Source organism: Anabrus simplex, chromosome 12, assembly GCF_040414725.1.
Source record: "Anabrus simplex isolate iqAnaSimp1 chromosome 12, ASM4041472v1, whole genome shotgun sequence".
Classification (NCBI taxonomy): Eukaryota; Metazoa; Arthropoda; class Insecta; order Orthoptera; family Tettigoniidae; genus Anabrus; species Anabrus simplex.
Window position 1 is genome coordinate 54,157,523 of NC_090276.1, and position 15,474 is coordinate 54,172,996.

General features: G+C 36.2%; 1 protein-coding gene across 8 annotated transcripts in view; it reads right to left on the reverse strand.

Annotated features, from left to right (window-relative positions):
- LOC136884204 (ribosome-binding protein 1) overlaps nucleotides 1-15,474 on the reverse strand; it is a 262,166-nt gene that overhangs the window by 7,852 nt on the left and 238,840 nt on the right. For 7 of the 8 annotated variants that reach the window (XM_067156254.2, XM_067156250.2, XM_067156251.2 and 4 more), the window contains one exon: nucleotides 5,714-5,753. The exons of the other annotated variant lie outside the window; for it this stretch is intronic. In XM_067156254.2, coding sequence (XP_067012355.2) covers nucleotides 5,714-5,753 — 40 coding nt within the window. The remainder of the gene's footprint in view (nucleotides 1-5,713; nucleotides 5,754-15,474) is intronic. 8 annotated transcript variants of the gene reach the window in all.

Below are 15,474 nucleotides of genomic sequence, written 5' to 3' on the forward strand. Positions count from 1 at the left end.
CATCTATGAAAATGGTAGTGTGTAACAATTTGTCACTGTCCTTTGCATTTGCATTTGTTATTATGGTCCTATACTTCATCTTACCTTCCTGCCCTTTATGTTGTATATTACTGTGCTAGTCTGTTCCCTCCTGTGTAATTCTGTGGGAAGTCCTTCATTTATGGGCTAATACATCAAGATAGGAACTTGAGTAGGAATAAATAGGATAAACACGACACCAGTTTGGAAAGAGGGAGCAGGCGAGGACAAACATGAAAATAGAAAATGACAGTCCCCACATCTTCATACATTGTAATTTTCAAATAGATAAGCTGCACCTCATTTTTTCTTTTTCCTTTTTTTGAACAGGCTTTTGCATCACACTGACACAGATAAATCTTATGGCGACTATGGGATAGGAAAAGGCTGTGAGTGGGAAGCAGCTGCGGCTTTAAGGTACAGCCCCAGCATTTGCCTGGAGTGAAAATGGGGAAACCATGGAAAGTCATCTTCAGGACTGCCAACAGTGGTGTTCAAACCCACTATCTCCCAAATGCAAGCTCACAGCTGCACGACCCTAACCACACAGTCAACTCACTTGGTTTTTTTCATGTACCTTGATTAAGGACACAGCTGCTTCCTTCCCACTACTAGCCCTTTCCTATTGCATTATCGCCATAAGACATATCTGTGTTGGTGCGACGTAAAAAAAAAAGGAAAACTACAGAAAATCATCTCCAGGACTACCAACAGTGGGGTTCGAACCCATGGCCAACTTGCTCGGTCTCTCCTCAAACCCAGTTCTTCTACGTTCATTTCTTCTTTCAAGCTTCATCATCAGGAGGGTAAGCTTTAACATTCATTGAGGGGCCATCCTCCAATAATAATAAAAATAATAATAATAATATTGTTTTTACGTCACACTAACTACTTTTGACAGTTCTCAGAGATGTAAAAAGTTCAAACAGATTTATTAAAAACCACCATTCCAATACTCTACAATCTTTAAATTTAAGATACACAACTGTAACATGGATGTTAAAATGGGACATGTTTCAATTAAACTTAGTAAGCTTCTTCAGCCATTTAACCCAAAGTTTAAGTGAAACATGTCCCATTGTAACATGCATGTAACAATTATATCTTAAATTTAAAGATTGTACAGTATTGGAACAGTGGTTTTTAATAAATGTGTTTGAACTTTTTACATTCTGAACTCCAATACGGTTATCATAATGAGATTCATAAACATGAGATGCTGGAATTTTGTCCCGCGGGAGTTCTTTTACGTGCCAGTAAATCTACCGACATGAGGCAGACGTATTTGATCACCTTCAAGTACCACTAGACTAAGCCAGTATCAAACCTGCCAAATTTGAGTCAGAAGGACAGCGCCTCAACCGTCTGAGCCACTCAGCCCGTCAGGCCATCTTCCAGATTTTCAGTCTTGATGTGGGGTGTGTGGGTAAGAAGAAAGCCAGTAATATATAAAAATGAATACAAGTGGTCTAAGTAACAGAAAGAATCAAAAAAGTGAAAAAATTGCATTGTATGTAGAAAGATAGGAACATGGCCCCTACATCTAGGTCTGAATGAATTACAAAGTACACTATTTGTTACTCAAATTCATTATCATTAACTTAGCTTCCTATTTCCCCAACTCTAAAACTAATACCCAAGTATTCTGGTGTCAGCTCGTTGAAGAACCTTAAATCCATTTCATTTCTCAAATATGAGCTCATTTAGTGCATATATAATTTTGTGTGGCTACTGTTAGTGAAGGAGGATAGTGTTGCATGTGATTTAAGAGTTGCAGGAATGTTGGGGACAGCACAAACACCCAGTCCCAAAGCCAACCAGGAATCAAATTCAGGCCCCCTAGGAACCATGGTCAAGACTCCGACCACTCAGCCAATGACCCAGACGTGGTGCATGAGAGTACACTAAATATTTTCTCGTCAGAGTTCCTTTCCCAAATGTTTCATTTAGTCTTACTTATTTTTCCTAATGCAGATATCCATTATCTAACAAGAAATACAGAGAAATATCGGTAGCTTAAAATTGTAACATGACTGACATTAACATAAATGATACACATTCAGACATAACAATAATTTCCAACACTTAAACATGCATGAGACATTAAAAAAATAAACACCACTACAAAAAAACCTGACCAATGACCAAAACCACATCTAACACACCAACATACATACTAGCATTCATCAAACTATGTTTGAACATGCACAAAACAAGAATCAGCACATGGATTTGTATTATACTTTTGGTTTCCAAACACGTATTACCACTTATATGATCTAAACTCTAATGTATGTAGTTAAGACCATAAGATTTATACCACTCTTAAGAAATTAAAGATTTATACTACGATGACAGATAATAATACAAGCACAAATTAACAAAAATTTCCACAGCCTTCAACAAAACAGTGCCTAACGTAAGACACTGAATTACTCCTATATCCTGTCTAAAAATTTTTCCAAAATAAAGGAAGTAACGTAAATGATCTCTGCAAGTACAACAGCATTAAAGTATAATTAGAATATACTAAATAGGCTACAATAAAGTAAATCTTCCTCGCTTATCATTAGATATCTGTTAAAAGACAGAACAGATTTCAATTGCAGCCAATCGTTCATGAAAATGTTATGTAAGGCTAACTGAAAGTCAAGGTTCAGAATACAGATCAATTACGTACATAATATTTTCAAATGTCAAAATTTCAGAAGTGATTCAAAATGTAGTGTTATTAAACAATTTACATGTAGTCTCTGTATGTAAGGTGGTGGTCCTAATTCATAATGCCAAAGTTACAAATAGGTGGTTGGTAGTATTCTATTCTGCAGAGGTGTTCAGCTGTACAGTTGTGACCTACCACTGCTTCCTTCCTGTTTGCTGCTCAATTACTACCAGTTTTCTTTTATATTTTCCCAAAGTTTTCCCTTTGATTTATTTACTAATTCTGTTTCAAGGATGAAAATTTCCATTTCAAAAACAGCAGTTAATTACCATGGTCTTCAAAATAATAGTGTAAAAATCTAAAAAATGTTATATTGGTAAAGTGCAAAAGAGGCCCAATACTCTCCAATATTTTAGAACACATTTTTAATACGGTATATTAGATTATAGAATTATGAAATGAAGTCTTAAAGGAAGTGGATGAATATTGTTACTTGGGTAGTAAAATAACGATGGCAGAAGTAAGGAGGACATAAAATGCAGGCTAACACAAGCAAGGAAGGCCTTTCTCAAGAAAAGAAATTTGCTCATTTCGAACATTGATATAGGGATTAGAAAAATATTTTTGAAGACTTTCATTTGGAGCGTAGCATTGTATGGAAGTGAAACATGGATGATAACTTGCTCAGAGAGAAAGAGAACAGAAGCTTTTGAAATGTGGTGTTACAGAAGAGTGCTGAAGGTGAGATGGATAGATCGCTAGTTGCTTTACGTCGCACCGACACAGATAGGTCTTATGGCGACGATGGGACAGGAAAAGGCTAGGAGTGGGAAGGAAGCGGCCGTGGCCTTAATTAAAGTACAGCCTCAGCATTTGCCTGGTGTGAAAATGGGAAACCACGGAAAACCATTTTCAGGGCTGCCGACAGTGGGGTTCGAACATACATGGATAGATCGAATCACGAATGAAGAGATACTGAATCGGATTGGTGAGAGGAGATCGTTGTGGCTAAATTTAATGAGAAGAAGAGATAGAATGATAGGACACATCTTAAGACAGCCAGAACTTGTGCAGTTGGTTTTTGCGGGAAGTGCAGGTGGGTAAGAATGGTACGGGTAGACCAAGGTATGAATATGACAAGCAGATGTAGAATGCAGCAGTTATATAGAAACAAAAAAGTTAGCACAGGATAGGGTGGCATGGAGAGCTGCATCAAACCAGTCTATGGACTGATGACACAAACAACAAATATAAATTACAAACTTTAATGAACTGCTAAATTATTTAATTTCAAATTCCTCTTAATTACACATTTATGATTCTAATTTATAAACCTTACAAATTTCACAAGATTACCATCAAATAAATTCAGTCACATTATTCCTGCTGGACTTTCTTACACTACAGCTCAGTTCAGCCCTCTTTCACTCATATAATCCCATCCAACAGCCAAACAAACCAGAACTAAAGCCCCAAGACACCGAAAGCTCCCAAAAAGCAGAATGTTGGGCTCAGTCTAGGTTTCATTGTTCAATCAGATATCTTCCTGGAATTAAAAATAATTTCTCTGAATCAGGCACCTAACTCTTAATCCAATAGAAACATCTACAAGTTAGCATAAAAAGCTTCATCCTTCAGTGCAGCTGTGCATTTCATTTAATGGTACATTAAAAAAGAATTAGATGTAATAGATGGGAAAGGAATAAACAAGTGTCAAAATCAAATTACATACAGCGTGTAACAATAAGGCAGGACCAAACTTTCAGGACACATTCCTCACATGTAGAAGAAGAAAATATGTTACATGGACACGGGTCCGGAAATAAAGGCTCTCTTATAAACCCAGCGTTTCTACTCTCCGACGCCCGAGCAGCTGTACGCGAGGCATGCACGTAGTCTTGGACCTTGTAAGGAGCTTGCATGTGTTCGATCTAGCATCAGTAGAGAGTCAATCTCAGCTGTTAACATGGTGAGACAGTTACCATTACAACACCGTATTTGCGTATGTAAAAGTTATTTTAAGTAAGAGTCGGCTCAACGGGGACGCTATGCACTTCTTCAGCAATTTCCTGGTGAAGTGTCACATTCCAGTTAGCTCAGTGTCTGGTGGACTATGATCACAAATTTGAAGTTCAAATTCATGCCGATAGAGCTGTTCGCTGAAACAAATGTATTTTTCTTTAAAATGTTCAAAAACCATGGTCATGAGGTTTATTGTGTTCTTGTTAAGGGGCGATAACAAGCTACATCTGGTGACAATTTTAGCAGTTGAAATATTCTCGTATTCTCAATATATAAATCTATATAAACACACATTGCAACACGTAACAGGGTAAACCTGAATGGACTGAGAAGTAATGGATGTAGAAGAACTAGTGTTGAGGAGAGACCCAATTTTTTTGCAGACAGCGGTGTGTGAAGGTGTGGAAACAAGTCTTCATCTTGTGTTTTCAAGTTTGTCCTCATCTCCTTCTCTCTGATGCTGACCTGTCATTGTATTTATCCCATTGTATATTCCTCTCTTTCTATATATAATAACAAGTTAATCCTTTCCATTACTAACATGAATTAAGACTTGACCAAATGTTAAAACAGAGGAGACGAGAAAAGAAAACCAATATGCATTTGCCATAAATAATGTGTAAGATCACCTATCATCTGATTAACAGGAGAATATACGAGAAGGTAACCCAAAGGAGAAGAGGCTTCATGGTTAAACAATCTACAACAGAGTTCACATACAAGAGGAAATGATACTGAAAGTATGATATTTCCAGGTCAGAAGTTATTCTCATTTTACATTAGTACACATTTCAGTAAATCTTCAACAATTCCTAAATTATCCTGCCATCTTCTTCAGCATTTATATATTGTTTTGTGATTACATTCTTTTCTAGTAATTTTCTCAGTGGAAGAAAGCAGCATTAAAAAAGAGGAAGTTACTGATTGAACAATTTCCCAGACAACCGATAGTGCATGTCTGTCTGCTCCCACTGCAATAATAGACTGATAAGCAGACAATGTCCATGTTACCTGTAAGCCTTCGCTGCTTAGCAGAAGCTTCCCTAGTCGTCTGTTTGGGGAGACAAGAAAGACACAGATATGAGCAAGATGAGGTCACAGCACAGTTAGCTCCCCTGTTACCACTGCTTACATTACTTACAACTACAGAAACAAGCTGCAAACATACTCCTTAGCACAAGTTTAACTCCACATAGTTAATGCATTTATTAAAAACAGCTACCAAAGTCAGAACTAAGAATAACATAAAAACTCTGTAGGACTACGTGGGGTTCATCAGCTTTAATGCTGAGAATTTCAGCTCTTGGAATGGAATACGCTGGAGTAGAACACTGCACCACAGTCTGGTGTAAAAGTACTCATATCAGGCTTGTTGACAGACCATACAGATTATCACAAGAACACTCAGGAATATACCACCTCTCTGGTTGTCCATCCTTAGTCATATAGCACCCTCATCTCTGAAGTATCAAAATGCTCTTATAAGAGAGTTTACTAAAACAATTGCTAACCCTGATCTTCCTGTTCATAAAGACATCCCTACCATCAACATAAACAGGCTGCACTACAAACCACACACACGAGTATGATGAAGTCAGTGCAATAGAAAGATGGTAAAAAATACGGCAGAGTAGTGCTACTCCACAGCAACTCTAGTTTCTTTGTATCTCAACCAGACCACCAGGTTTGAAGAACATCACAAGATCTTCTATAAATGATTGTGCATGTTACTGTAGCACTATATAATATTGCTTTTTTAGTTAAGTCTTTAGTTAAGTTTTACTATTAGTTTTTTCTTCTTTTATATGTTCTCATTTTATCACCTTGTAATTTTTCCTGTAGTCTACTGTAATTGAAGCATTGCTCTGTTGTAGACTGTATGAAAGAAAGAAAGAAAGAAAGAAAGAAAGAAAGATGCTTGACTGATTGATTGATGCTTGTTTAAAGAGCCTAACATCCAGGTCATCGCCCCCTAATGGTACGAAATGAAACGGAATTAAATGACAAATTAAAAACCCAAAATCCACCACTGACCACAATTCAAAACGTGAGGATGAAGAATGAATGCATGGATGGATATGAATTTAAAACGATCAGTGGAACCGACCCACAGTGCCTCACATGCACAGAAGCTGGTGTAAAACAATAGTATTACTGACCAAGGGACTGCTTCTATAGCACGATACTGAATTGATGTTGCTTGTAGTCGAAAGGAGTCCAAAAACCAAGTTTATTTAAAGATATGAACTTCGTTAATGTTTCCGTATTGAACTGAGATCAACGATATCTATTAGGTTCAACCTTTTCAATACTAATTAGGTACGTGTTTATGTTACTAATACCTTTTATTCAACTTGGGGACCAGTTTAGACATATATGTCATCATCAGCCATAAAATCACAAATATATAAGCAAAGACATAATCTGTAACTGACCATTCACACCATGTGTCATAACAGAAGAGTAACGGCTTAATAATTAAATCTGGCGCAGTGACACATTTAAGTAAACAAAGTCTCTCCCTATTCATAGAATAAAAGAAGGTTCTTCATTCGTAGACTTTGTGCACCCGTTCAATAGAAGGCTCCGATAGGCTTCAAAAGTAAAGAGTCAATTTAAAACACACACACGTGCTATGCGTCAACCAGAACGTCAAGAATTTATTTAAGCCCCCTTTGAATTGTTTTGAAAATAAAATACAGCCCATGTCCCTCAGGGATAATGCATATTTACATAAAATAATTTTTAAATTTGGTCCAGTAGTTCCTGAGATCAGCCATCAGATACAAACAAAGTTTACCACTTTTTATACTATAAATAGATAATGGAGAGTTATCAGTCAAAATTTAAAAAAACTGTCAATTGTTGTTATAGGGGCCTGACATCAAAGTTGTCAGCCCCTCTGTATCATAGCTGGCTACATAGTTTACTGTGTTTATAATGTCCAGTCCTTTCTCTACATAATTTGGAGCATATCAATTCACTGCAATCTTTTTCAGTTTTAATTTTCATCCAATCCAAACATGTTCCAATTATAATTTTTATAGTTAGACTATAAGGGATTTTCTTATGCTCTTTCTTCCTTGGTCCTGTTTAAAGCTCAACAACGTTTGAGTCTTGAAAGGTTTTTAGAATAGTTATGGATAAATAGAAAGAAAATAAATTGAGAAAGCAATTTTAATTATTGATTTAAGTTACATGGAACAACATTCACATTTTACGAGTAGATCAATTTATGCTATAAAATGCTAATTTATGAAAGCTATGTGTGTGTGTACGGATGTATGTATTTGTAATGAACCACTTTGACGATAGCCAAAAATTAGATCTTAATAACTTTCCCTACTAAATTACATTATCCGAGACTAAGTGCACCTTGCTCCAGTCCCTCAAAATCATTCTTCAATTTATGGCAGTATGGCAAATTAAATCCAGTCCAGCCAGGAAGGAAGTTTCTAAGCTCTTCCCAACATTACAGTGGTGGACAAACTTCAAAACTGAAATATTCAATTTCAGATTTTAAAATGCTACAAAGCTGGATGGACAGGCTGGTCGAGAACAGAATGTGCCTCAACCACCTGAAGACTGAGTACCTCGATGTGGCCCCCCAAAACAAGGACAGTCAGCAATTGTAGAAACCTTTTTCCAATGATCATCTCAAAGCTATCATCTCGATACTGATATCACACATAGTACACACAGATAAACTGTCATCAATTTCAGAAAAAAGAAAATGAAACACCATGTAAATGCAAGTACTGTGCACATATTTCTTTCGGAAGTTCGTATTTGGGACAAGGTTGTTACCTCCCTGGTAAGACCTGAATCCTGTTCTACTTCAGTGTTGCCCATGGCATCAGTTACCTACGGTCGAGTTACAGGGGAGGTATGAATCACCTGCCAAGTAAGGTTGCTGCAAGTGCAACAAGTTTTTGTTATTGCATGTTAACAAAAGAGCTTTGCATCATTAAAGATGGAGAGAATATTGAAAATTGTACAATGGGAGGGAAGTATGATATCAGTGGAAGCTATATTTTCAAACAGCGAAGAAGTGAAACTTTACTTCAAGAAACTAATAAGTATTAGCTGCGCCTTTTGTGGCCGAGAAATGAAGGTTCCAGACATCACAAATAAGCTGCACGATTACGTGAATGGAAAATGATGACAAGGGCAAAGATTATGGCATGCTGTTTTAAATGAAAATTTATGTTCAATTAATTTCTTGTGAATAAAACACCAAATTAAAGCTTTTTTTAGAATTTCCACCAAAAATTAGGGTATGCAGATTATTCAATACCATGGACTATTCGCATATATATGGTACTACTTATTCAAGAGAAGACACCAAAACATTCAACTCCACAAAATTGAATCAATCAACAAAAATGTTTTTCAATACAAGAGTTGCTTTTATCATGGCTGCATCATATGAACTATTTTGACTACTGGAGTCATCACGCAAAATATTTAGTTAAACACTATCAATCTGTCACACAAAGTAGATCTAGCAGCTAGAAGACGAACTCTTCATTAGACACAATTCTTAGAGTTTCATTGGACTCCAGGAGATAGTTAAAATTCTCAGCAAGAATTTACATATATTGTCCACCTATTCAATACAAGAATACACATCACTTAAATTAAAAGTTTTGTACAGTCATTATGTCTGAAGGACAGGTTTCGACTTATGTTAAGATCATTTTCAGCTTTTAACACAAATGAAAATTTTTGTACAGTCATTATGTCTAAAGGGCATGTTTTAACATATGTTAAAACATTTTCAGCTTTCAATACATATGAGACATACACAGAAAGAGCATTTTTCTTGTAAGTTACAACAACAAAACCAAATATGAGGAAAGACACAAGAAGTAACTAAACCCAAGACAGAGTACAAATAAAAAGTAAATAAAAAGCACAGAATTAAGACATAACCACACCTGCTGAGGAAAGAACACACCTGATCTCCAAATAGAGGAAAATATAATAGAAAGACTTTGTAAATACACCAAGCTGAGAATAATCATTTACCCTTTGATTTGAATTCAAAGCCTTCCAAGTTCTAGCCTGGAGCACTGAACTCCTACAACAGATATATGGTAGGGTGAGCTACTGAAACAAGGGATTGTCATATGAAATATATAATTTTCACGACCGCATTGTTATCAAAATCGACTTTCAACCTATTAGGTCGTGTTACGTATATGTAGTACGTGTTTTAAAGAGATGTCGAGTACAGAAGATAAATAGCCAACCGGCCAATCGGTTGCTCTACCAACTGAGCTATGGTGGCCTAGGTCACCTTTGTTCTGTTGGAAAGTATCTAAGCAACCAACGCGAAACCGGGAGGCTGTGGGTTCGGATCCACTGGTGTCCGGTTGGCCATTTTTGTTCTGTACTTTACATCTCTTCAGCATGTACTACATGTACGTAACACGATCTAATAGGCTGAAAGTCTATTGATTACTGTCAAGTACCTTTCTTTACTGTTTTTCTTCCAATAAAGTTAACTGAGACGATACTGAAATTGCAGCCATCATGATCCGAAGATCTTTTGACAGCTCACTGCACTGTGAAATTGCCAATCACAGGATGACTTGGCATTCATGAAATAGGAGATCTCCAACAGAATCATGCATTATTTTCAAGTACATTTAACTTTGGTATACATGCACTTAATAATGAGGGTAACCATGAGCATAGTGGTTTTAGTCTTGCTTTTCTGTTACCATAGCAAATTTATCTACGACATCGTTGTACACTTATTATACAGTTAATTTTCAATGGCAACCACAGCAAGATGGAAAAAAAAGTGTCAAGGTAGATCATAAATAATATTCAATCTTTGTTAAGGGCTGAAAACAACTGAGAACATAGTGGCATGCACTGAATCCCATCTACCCCTGCACTGCTCGAGTAAATAACAGCAGAGTTATTTGAAACACAAATGTACAAATAAATCTTTACACTGTAAACAAACTGAAACACACAATGACGCAAACACGAAACAAATCACAACCATTATAATCAGCATGGAAACGAATAATGCCGAGTTATCCTGATAGTTTCCCCTGAAACTGTAAAAGTGTGACGACTCCCAAAGCTCACAACAATATGAAACGTTTCTCATTTGTGTCTTATACTATTCCTTTCTGAATGAATTCAAAACTTTTTAAAAAAGTTTTATGGGCATGATTAATTTTTTTTCACCCTGGTCCAGGGCCTCTCTGGCCTACGGCTAAATACAGCCCAGACACCACTGCACATCTACAAATCATTAACTTGTAGATGGTGATGTTAACCAAACAGTGCAGCGACTCTTGTACTGTAATATGTAAAGGAATGGCGATTCACTCTAATGTAGATGAACACTTATATCCTACCAGTGGCGTGCAGTGAACAAATTCGTTACCCCAGCTGCAAAAGTGTTTTTTAAATAAAAGCAATCGTAGCCAACACTACACTCTCTAAAGTCAACATTACCATTTTATAAGGCTGCATTTTTCGTGGAAAGGTCTACCTGAGAAAGGTCTTTCAAGAATATTTTCAACCACACACTCGCACATATTTCCAAATTGATATTCACGACAGTGACGACACCATCATAACTTAATCTATAGCAGATTTTAAAGAATGTACTTACAGTTTCACCCGGTGACGCTTTGTGATAGTATAGTCGTGGTTTTCACAAAAAAGAAGCTGGGACTATATGTTTTTAACTTAAAAAGCCTACCCTAAACAGAATCAGCAAAATTTAAATGGTGTTATACGATCGCCGAAGTTTTATAGTTTCACTCGCTTACTGAGTGTATGTGCATCAACGACAAACGAGGGGAAATATTCGTCACGATGTGTAACACGTTATATTCTTGAAGAATGCCACAGAACTCACGATACCTTCACCTATAATCCAAGAGGAACACTACAAAAATTCACTACATACCACCATCACAGACAACCAAATACAAAATTCTCTTACTTCACACTTAGCGTGTTCATGCTGGGCAACCTAAATATTTTTCTGTGGCTATCGGAAAACATACTCTACACGTACCATCAATGAATTGCTCGAAAATACTTTATACAGTACATACCGAAATCTAAAAATAAAATATATTCTTTTATATTACAATTGATTCCATAAAATGGCTCTATTTTTATTAGCAAGAGGATATGCAAGTGGCTGTACTGTTAACATACTGATATTTTTCTTGTAGTCTCTAGTGTGTGTCGCTGAACACCGAGTGTCAAGTATTAAGACTAACATACCTTACCCAAGCTGGGGTAGATGGGGTTCAGTGCATGCAACTGTGTCCTACAGTCAGTGAATTGATGTATGATGCCTGCTATACAAAATGCTACTGCCTTTGCCTCTCAATTGCACACACTAATTCAATCAAGTTTGTTACAGCACTATTTTGAAAAGTTATAAGGATCCTATAGTTAGTGGTGTTTGTTATCCAGTTCTACATCTTGTACTGTTCTGTCAGATTGGAATTAGGATAAGTCAGATTTTGAGTTTCAGCTAAGTGTATTTGATAACTCCAATGGCCACATTTCAATCAAAAAGAAAACCAACCTTTGAAGATAAAAACAAAATAACTGAACTGTAAAATACAGTCTGTAGTTAAATGCCAAAACACAAAGGAAAATCTACCAGCACAAGATGAAAAATCTGCCAGAGTATTTGGCAAGTATACCTGTATATGTCATAGAAGTTGTTTTCATTCAAATGTGCTTCAAATTTCATTCTCATGCAATTAAAAGAGGTGGAAAGAGACAAAAACCTTAACCTACACAAACACGGTTTAAATGTTTCAAAGGCCATGCATCGTGCTTGCAATAGACAACGAAGTACTCCGGGTAGGTGAGTGTTACAGGTCTGTCACCCTACCTTTCTCTTTCTACTCTTGGGCCCTTTCTCCGACTTTGCCGTTTCCGACAAAGGTTGATGCGATGTGGAAAGGGACTGCAAGTTTGCCAAGTAAGTTAGTATCAACAGATTATATTTATGGTTAGTAAAACTACAGATCCAACAATATATTCAATCCAGATAAGCATACAAGGATCCACCATCAGTCACTCCATGAAACTACTGACAGCAGAAGAATTCCTGAAGTTAGTAAAACCCTTATTCAAAAAGATAAAATATTAGTTTTCACACATCTTCAATCCTACATTGTAATACATTTTATCAAGTACATATTTAAGAAATGGATGGACAGCAATGACTTATCAATTAACCTTCCTAGAGCTAGGCTTTTTAAAATATCAAATTTATCGAAAGCACTCTTTCAAAATCTACATATTTCTTCACATCCCAGTTTGCTGTTGGTTACCACACAAATTTGTGGCCCCATGTAACACGGTGCCCTAGATACATTTTAAAAGACTACTGCACTCTTATATTATGCCTACAGCTGGGCAGGCAGGCCACAAATTTAGTTCAATTTTGTTACTGTCTGGTTCGTTTACCATGATATCATCATGAACAACTGCATAAATAAAACATCCTTCATTATCTGAAAAAACAGTCACCATCATCACCAAGAGAATTCACATAATAATAACATGCGAGAAGGTCATAGTTGGAAGGAGGAAAGACATCAAAGAACTTGCAGCACAGCTAGCATGAAAACAAACCAACACAGAAGGAATCTGGTGACAGTTATAAATTATGTACTTTCTTTTCCATAAAGCAGGTAAATGTTTACAGAATGTACATAGAAGTATGTAAGAGCATAAAATGCAGACTACCACAAGCAAAGGAGGCCTTTCTTAAGAAAAGAAATTTGCTCACTTCGAACATTGATATAGAAATTTTTTAAACTTTTGTCTGGAGTGTCACGGTGTCTGAAAATGAAACATGGATGATAACTAGCTGAGAAGAGAATAGAAGCTTTTGATATGTGGTGTTAAAGAAGAATGCTGAAGGTGAGATGGGTAGATCGAATCACAAATGAAGAGATACTGAATCAAATTTGCAAGAGGAGAACAATTTGGCAAAACTTGACCAGAAGAAGAGAGACAATGATAGGACACATCTTATGACATGCAGGACTTGTTCAGTTAGTTTTTGAGGAAAGTGTAAGCAGTAAGAACAGTAGGGGTAGAACAAGGCATAAAAATATGACAGATTAGAGTACATGTATGAAGTAGCAGGTATGTAGAAATGAAAAGGTTAGAACAGTATACGGTGGCATGGAAAGCTGCATCAAACCAGTCTACGAACTGAGGATCCAAACAGCAACAGCAACAACAACAACAACAAACCAACACAAAAGTTTAAAAAAATCATACAAATCCAACATTTTAGGTTGCTGAACCTGTCAAAGCAGATGGAGTAGGGGAAAGAGGGTGGATAAAAGAAGTGGTGTCAAATGCTCAGACTTGATGCTTCCCTCAACATGAGAATTTACAGATAAACTTCAGATTCCTTCAGTCAATCTAAGCGGGTAGATGTTTGAGGATTTTAACAATGAAACAATCATCGACCATGATTGGGAAAACAAGTGACAAATCTAGTCATATATAAAATAAGAACCCACTGTGTGTTCCTTATCTTTTTATGTACAACTCAAACATGGTTGGGTGATACAAGTTGAAGAGGAATCGGAAAATCGGTGATATAGATTTTGTAAATACAGTGTTACTTCCCCTCTTCTATCCCAAGGGCAACATCCACAACTGAAACCTCCCAAATTGCTGATGAATGAAGTGGTGTTGACCGCCGCTACCACTTTCACTGAGACACGTTGTCATTGTCCATTTCTTTCTAATCTTTTGGATATTCCTGAATATTACTATTGTTTTATTATACTTTATCTTTTAGGCAACACTGAAGTGTGGGAAGTGTTTGCTAAATTTCTTTAGTAAATATATATACTGTATTTATGTATATTCAATTTTCTACTACTGAAGGTTTAATCAAAGATTTTATTTTTTTAATTTTTGTTTTTGTGCTGTTTTTATGTATATTTTATCAAAATGTTCTTACTGTGTAAGTCAATGGCTCTCCATCAGTTGCCTTTACATTTATACTTTGCTCTTCTTTGCTTCTTATCAAAGTAACTTATTGTGACAGCACAGCGATATTAGTGTATGGAGATAATAGTTCCTTCCTTTTCTACCTGTAGGAGCATAGTGTCACTTCCAATCATTTTAGTTGCACAGGGGAGATAATGTTCTGTACTCAAGCATGAAATATTGAAAATTCCTGCATAAATAAAAATCTAGAAATCAGACAATAAGAGGAGACTTATATTATACTTTCCGCTATAATAATGGAGATATACAAATCTTGCTATTGGAAGTCACAGCCTTATCGATTCCAATGAATTAGAGTTTGCTGGATTTAGACTTGTTTGGGCTGTTGGGCTGACAACTTCTTTCAAACTATACAAATTCTCTAAGTCTGATTGAAACACTTCATTACATATGTAATTCCTGGTGAGTACTGGTACTACTGTCTGCAAATTTTTATCACACATTAATATAGCTATATAAAACTCTCTTACATTCACCCCTGTCACAGAATGAAGTTTCATTTTTTACTTAATGTTTTTGTGAATTTGCATAGAAAAACATACAAGATATGAATAATTTCTGTATATATACAGATCAGCTATGGGTAATTCAGAAAGAAAACTTATCAAAGAATATGACCACAAAATGATTGACCAAAGTGGTCTAATGAGGCCATAAAAAAGAAGATCAGCTATGCGTACACCTGCTTTCCAAAGCAAGAAGTTAAAAAAAAAAAAAAAATTAAA